The sequence below is a fragment of the Helianthus annuus genome, chromosome 7 (assembly GCF_002127325.2).
Source record: "Helianthus annuus cultivar XRQ/B chromosome 7, HanXRQr2.0-SUNRISE, whole genome shotgun sequence".
NCBI classification, from domain to species: Eukaryota; Viridiplantae; Streptophyta; class Magnoliopsida; order Asterales; family Asteraceae; genus Helianthus; species Helianthus annuus.
Window position 1 is genome coordinate 91,592,555 of NC_035439.2, and position 7,391 is coordinate 91,599,945.

Here is a 7,391-nt window from a genome sequence, read left to right on the forward strand (position 1 = left end):
CCATCTGGACCTGATGGTATCCTTTGTAACAGTCAAGGAAACATTTCCATCTGAATATTGCCAGCGAATCGATCTTCTCATCTATATCTGGTAAAGCATAACAGTCGCGCGGGCATGCTTTGTTTAGATCTTTGTAATCCACACACATTCTCTAGCTGCCGTTTCCTTTTTGGACCATTACAGGGCTTGCCACCCAAGTTTGATATTGGACTTCTCTGATGATACCCGCATTCAACAGTTCCGTAACTTGCTCTTGCATAACATCATGCTTTATGTCTCCCAGGTGACGTTTGGCATGTACCACAGGTTTTGCACTCTTTGAGATGTTTAATTTGTGTTCTGCTATGTGCCGTGGAACACCCACCATGTCAGCTGGTGTCCAGGCGAACACATCCATGTTTTCAAACAACAACTTTTTTAGCGCCGCGCACGTGAGATTAGACATTACAGGGCCTAAGGTGACCGTTTGTTCTGGATATTTGCTGTTCAACACCCATTTTTCAGCTTCTGCATGCGGTGCGCTTTTGCTGGCCTGATTTCATCTGTTGCCAAGACTTCTTTGCTTGCGTAAATTATTGCTACCCCTGTCTCTGTTGGGAACCCAACAGCTGAATGTGGTCCAGAGTAAATCATACTAAAATCTCCCTAGGATTCTCTGCCCAGAAGGATATCATGTCTTGAATGTGCAGGCAGCACCATGAACGTAACTTCTTCTGTTCTTGAATTCCTTTCATCTGAGAGCAGCACCGGAAATGATATCTGGCCGAGAGGAAAGACGACTTCGTTGCAGAAACCAGTTACTGGGTAATCAACTGGTTCCAAGCGCGCCTTGTCCTCTTGGTCGAATTGATTGAAACATTGTTCGTATATGATATCTGCGGTGCTCCCTGGGTCAATGAAAATGTAGTCGGTTTGGTAATGACCGATTACCCCAGATATGACTATGGGCCTTCTCTCTCTTGGACCTCCTCTTACTATGGGGAAGACAACTTGTCTTTCACGCCATGAGTCATCTTGTGTGCGCTTGTTATAATTCTTTCTTGGCCTTCGTGGACCCCCTTGAACCATGTGAGTTTCTAACTTTCGCAGCCTTTTGTTGTCTGGCCCTTCTTCTCTTCTATGGATTTGATGATTATCGCGCTTCCCGCCTTCTACCAGGTGTGTGAGCCTTCCATCCCTTAGGGCTCTTTCTATCTCCTGCTTTAGGCTAAAGCAGTCATCGGTTAAGTGACCAGTGTCTTTGTGGAATTCACAGAAAAGATTTGGGTCTTGACCTCTCTTGTTGCGCAATTGTAGAGGTGGTTTGAACTGATGGTTCTCAGTTCACAGAACTTCCGAAGGTGTCTTTGTTAGGGGCGTCCACTGTTTTTCTCTGTTTTCTCTTTTTACCTTTTTGCAATGGGCGATTTGGTTGATCGTGTTGCGCGCGTCTTCCCTTGCCGGGCTTCTTTCCCTGTAACCAGATGTTTTCCATGGTTGGCCTTTGCCTTTCTTGTTGCGCCGATCATTGTGGTTGTAACTATATTGACGGTTGTCATCACCGGTCAACTGCTTGTCAGTGCGCGCAATTGTTTTTGCTGCCTCGATGAAGGTTTCCCAATCTTTGGGGCCTCCGTCTCTGCCTTTCAATCGCTTAATCAAGTCGTTGCACTTTACTGCCCTCATAAAGTGTGCGCGCATCATCTTTTCGCCTACGTCTCCGATTTCCAAACATTCTTTGTTATATCTGGTGATGAAATCTTCCACGCTTTCGTGATCTTTCCTCCATATATTCAAACAATCAGCTGGATCTCTAGTGTGCCTGCGCTGTTGAGAAAAATGTGCGAGGAACTTGTCGCGAAAATCGATCCATGACTTGATCCTCCCTGCTGGTAAGCTATCAAACCAGACGCGCGCCGCGCCGACAAAGGTTTGTGCAAAAAGATGACACCAAGTTGGTAAGTTCCAGGCTCCTGTTACTCCTGCGCCATTGAAAACTTGGAGGTGATCGTCAGGATCTGTTAAGCTATTGTATTTGCCCACGTTGTGTGGCAGTTTTGTTTTGTCAATATCGGCTGTTGCAATCTCTTTGATGAACTTGGAGTTTTCAGCCATGCCGTCCGGGCGATAGCTCAAAGAGTAGTCATGTTCTGCTTTTGGATTGTACCCCGCGCGCTTGTGGGGTTTGTACAACTCATGTTCTGGTGGTAATCTGCTGAATACCATGCTTTCTCCTTTGTACGTCGGATCTTCTTCCTCATTGTAGCTATCCCATTCGGCATTCATGTTGCGCGCGCCTAAACGACTTTGTATTGGCTTTCTTTGTGGATGGGAGTTCTGCACATAATTGCTTTCTGTTTCACCATAAGTATCGCGCGTGTCATGCGTGCTTGGCTTTCTGATGTTTGGCAAAGGTCCTTTTTCTGGACGCAAGTTCCACGCATTGGCCTGCTGAGTTGTGTGGGTGCTCAGAGACCTTTGCGATGGGGTAACAATGTAGGATCATGATCTGACCCGATTGAGTCATTCAGAGGTGTTCAACTAAGTTTCAGGTGCGGAATAACAAGAAACGAAGGTAGAAATAGCTGATTCTTCACTAAAACAGCTAATTGTATTGATTAACACTTGATTACATGCAGTTCTTCACACCGGCAGCACTTCGGTATGGAATACAAGGCAATCCCTTATGGTTTCGCTCGACTGAACTCCTATATATAGTTGCTGAGGTTTCGTTCCAAGAGACATGTACATAAGAGCGAAACCTCAGTTGTACAAATAAGCGAAACCAACAGGACCATATAAGCGAAACCTCCACCTAATGTCCCTATGAGCGAAACCTGCTCACTAAACACATATAATCTCCTATTTTCTCGTAAATCATGCCCTAATCTATACAATATAATGTAAAACTCGATACAAGACGAAGTCGACAGATGTAGTGCACCAACAGACTCCCCCTCAGATGTTGACGAGTCAACTATCGAGTCACGACAATGCTGTGTCTTCACATCTTCAGTCTTGATCAGTCTCTGGGCTTTTCTTTCTCTCTTTCTTCATTAACATACTCCCCTAAACTTGAATATCTTCAGACTCCCCCTCACGATTTGTTGGCATTCCTTTGTTCTTCAGCAACATCTGCATCAAGATCATTGTCTGGCTCTTCAGGTTCCAGATACCTGGCTCAAGATCTATCTGCAGAGTCTTTAATTTTCAGGATTGAGACTTGACTTTCTTCAATCATAGTCATTAGGTATTGTGACCTGACTCTTTGTCTTTAGATCCAAGATCGAAACCTGGCAAATCCTGCACATTCTTAATGCAGAAGTAAATTCTCTAGATTTAACAATTTTAAAGCACCAACAGTCTGAAATAATCAGATGACTCCCTCTCATAAACATATGCATCAACAACAACTATCTCAATTCACACACACATGATGAACCACTTATTGATTTAAACATGTTTTTGACAAATAAAGCACACCCCCCTCACAACAATGTCATCATGTTTAGCACTCGGAATTTTGAAAATCAGCTTTCCCACATCAGTTGTCGAAAATCTTTTTGACATTTTCAAAAGTTTATGCTAAAACACACACAAAATCTTTTTGGATTTTACTGAAAGAAAGTAACTGACACTATTTGTAAAGATAAAGACTGACACCAATTGAAAACTCAAAACACTGCAGAAATGAAATATTTACAGACAATATTTTTGTGAGTTCGTGTAAGAGAATCATATCAGTTTATGAGACATGTCACTAACACCGTTAAGCTTGATTATATTTTAAGTTCTAAACAATTCACCTAGATTGTCAGTATATTGATCCACTTAATTTTCACATAAAGTTCAATTGTTTCGAGATAGGATGTTAATGTTTTAAGCTCTTGAACTTATCCGTGTGTCCCACATCTTGTATATACTCCCGTATCCAGATCCCAATATTCAGTCTTACAGGTGAGTATACCACAGCTTGTTGGGATTGAACCCTAACAGAGGAACAGATAATGTAAAGCCAAAACCGGATCACATCAGTGGACTATCAATAAGCAGCAGTTTACTCCTTGCTTTCCCCTTGACAGTGGTATTCTGACAGCTGATGAATCTTAAGTGCTGCTCACTACAACAACTGATGAACTAAACACTGATGATACTCTATAAGACTGCTGAAGACAAACACTGTTGCTCTATCTACTGCTGTTTTCTAAGTACTGCTGAAGACTCAAGCACTGCCCACTCAAAGACTGATCACCTTTGAAGAAAGCACTGAAGTTCAACATCAGTGCTCAGGATATAACAGTGGAACGTGAAGCAGTAGTTATCTCAAGTTTGTATTATATTGATTATCAGATGTTGTATATCAGTACTTTGTATAGAACAGTGTTTATTGGTTGTTAGGTCGTTAGATGTCACTATCATGGTGACGTCAGCCAAAATGCTTCAGTGGTTTGGACTGCCTATAAATGTAACAGTACCCTGTACTGTTACATTTGATTGACTGAGTGGATTCTTCTTCTTCAGTCCAATCCTTTCATCTTGAGCAACCAACCTTGGGTTATCAGGCTGAGGGGGAGTTTAGTTCTGTAGACATGCTGTAATCATTTGCTTTGTATTTCAATCTTTCGACTTAATGAAAAGCACTTGTTTATCAAACTATATTCTTCTTTGATTGTGTTTACAAGTTGGTTATCCATTTCCACTGCACTTAAAATGTTTATATCTATTTGATTTGTTTAAACATCACAAACAAACACAATCATAAGAGCCTCCGATCCTAACAATTGGTATCAGAGCTTGGACAGTCAAATTCGATCTAACAATCAATTTGACATAACAGTTCAGCTCACAATTCATTGATACTGTGGTTGGTTGTATTCAGTTGAAAAACAGAGTAACAAGTGAATCATGATCAAAATGGTTAATCAGAAACTCTGTAAAACAACCAAGATGTCATATGACACACAAATTTCACACAACAAGTGATATCATGCACAAGTCACTCATAGTTTTCAGATCTGAAAAATATCTGTTAAATTATGGGATCGTTTGATATTTTCAAAATTGATTTCAACTGTTGTTACGAAATTTGCGATGTTTTTACATTTTACACTAAAGTATGCACCTCTGTTCAGCTAAACCTATGTTCGTCTAAACACTAGTGTTCTGCTAACAAAGAAAGGGGGAATTAAAACTTTAGTCAAAATTCTTATGTGTTCAAAGGCAGGTTGAGAATCCTCAATAGGACCAAAACAACTTTGTCAAAACACATTAAGAAAATAAGGTGTCAAAAATGTCCTAATCATATGTGATGTGAGATCTGGTAATAAAACATGGACAAATGTGGCCAGATTTCTCAAAACATTACTTCAAAATGATTCTGGATTAAGTTTCCTCTCAGTGAGTATTTCCATACATATGAATGGGAAGGGTAAAAAGGGAAAAATAAACAAATCTCAAAGTGTGGTTATCTCAAAAACCTTTGAATCCAAAAGGAAAAGAGTATAAGCATAAAACACTTCTGAGGTCAAAATTGGGCAAACAGTGGTCAGAATGCAACTGTGTGCTTTCATCAATTTAGGAATTGTTCAGGTAACTACGGCATCTCCAGTGATTGTCCTTAAAAGAAGAATTTACAATCAATTGACAAGAAAATGACCCCAAACAATGGTCAAAATAACTTGAGAATGATATGATCATGAACATATGTATAAAGCTGTTAGATCCTTTTGTTGATTTTCAAAACTTCCTTTAATTTTTCTAAGGTGTTTTTCTTCTTAATAAAACCAGATATATATTATTTTTACTCATTTTTGATAGTAAAAGTTCATCTCTGGTCAGGATGTAATTTACTTGTTTTTGTGTAAAATTACTATCCTAAATCTGGTCAAAAGGAAATGGCACATATATCAAGGTCATGTTAAGCTCAAGTTTGATTATCACAGATCATAAATTGATTGCAAATTAATTTCTAACTACTAAGATACTCATGTTCTAGTTCAAGTAATTAGACACAAAATGAGCAGCTCTAGTAGAAATGATTTCATCATCTGGGATGCTAAACCACTGTCTGGAATAATGGACATTTGGCAAAACCTTGAACAAAATTTCTGTAGACAACTGCTGGCAATTTAATCTTGATAATGTACATCTAAAATGTATTTTGTTAAGAATAGCATCTCTGGTGCTCAACAAATGTTGGATAAGACAAAATCAAATTCTACATCTGAACAAGCAGATGCTAACATTATTTGTCAAAGGTTAAAACACTGCTGCACTATCAGTTGTTGCAATAAAAGTCTTCATTTCATTTTCTACCACTGTTGTACCCAAAATGCTGCTGTGTCTCAACACCTGCTCTCTAAAGTCTGTCCACTGCTGATAGTCAACCTCTGCTTCTCCAAAAACACTGATGTTTAAAATCATTGTTACATCCACTGATACATCCACTGTTTCATTTCATTACCGTTGTAACTACTGATGATTGTTCCATCAGTAGTTGTCAAAACAACTGTCCTCCATTATTTACCATTACATCAGGGGTTGGCACGTGGTCAGTTTTTAGCCGTCAGATCATTATAACCGCTCCCACATCAGCATTAACCTTTTCCCTAAATAAAACCCTGATTATACCCAAACAGGGTTTTACTGTCGAATTGAATTCCAAACATTCTCTTCACAAAGCAGTTTCCCTCTCATAACTCCAAAAACCTTCTTCGATCTTCTTCATCAAAAATGACGAAACCAAAATCGAAGTCAAAATCAAAACCATCTTCTTCCTCCACCACAGCAGATGCCACTCAAATGGCCGCTGAAACCACGGAAATTCGCTACAAAGCTCCACACAACTATGTGGGTATACTCACAAAACCTACCGATAACCACACCTTTGACTCCATCATTGACATCCTATCTGCGTCAAAGTACAAAACTTTGATAACAGCAGACGCTCCCATTTACCTTGATACCCAGAGAGAGTTCTGGAAAAATGCCACCCTTGAAAAACAAGGAGATATCATCACTGCCATCAACTCCTCGATACAGGGTAAGAAGGTACAAATGTCTCCAAAATCCATCTCTGAAATCTTTAAACTCGATGATTTGAAAGGAAAAACCTCATTTACTAAAGACGAGTTGAAAAAGGATTTCATGAACAGGGGCTATGCAGAACAACCGAATAGGGATACCCTACAAAAGGGTTACTTCCCTTCTGCACCCAGATTTTTATTCCACACACTACTAATGTGTGTCTCTAATAAAACAACGTCTTTTAATGAAATACCAACAAAAATCCAATGCCTGGGGTATGCAATTTTAAACGATAAAAACTATAATTACTCCCAGGAAATATTTGATGATTTGGTAAAAAACGTTGATAATAAGGCATTTCTGCTCTTTTCAAGATTTCTAAGCTA

The 7,391-nt window shown here is 39.6% G+C and overlaps 1 protein-coding gene across 1 annotated transcript; it reads right to left on the reverse strand.

Moving 5' to 3' along the window:
* Positions 1–645: 645 nt before the first annotated feature.
* LOC110901799 lies at positions 646–2,265 on the reverse strand. Its single transcript, XM_022148579.1, has 2 exons — positions 1,390–2,265; positions 646–1,308 (listed from the first exon to the last, which is right to left on the reverse strand). The coding sequence occupies exons 1-2, from the start codon at positions 2,263–2,265 to the stop codon at positions 646–648; spliced, it is 1,539 nt and encodes a 512-aa protein (XP_022004271.1).
* Positions 2,266–7,391: the final 5,126 nt, after the last annotated feature.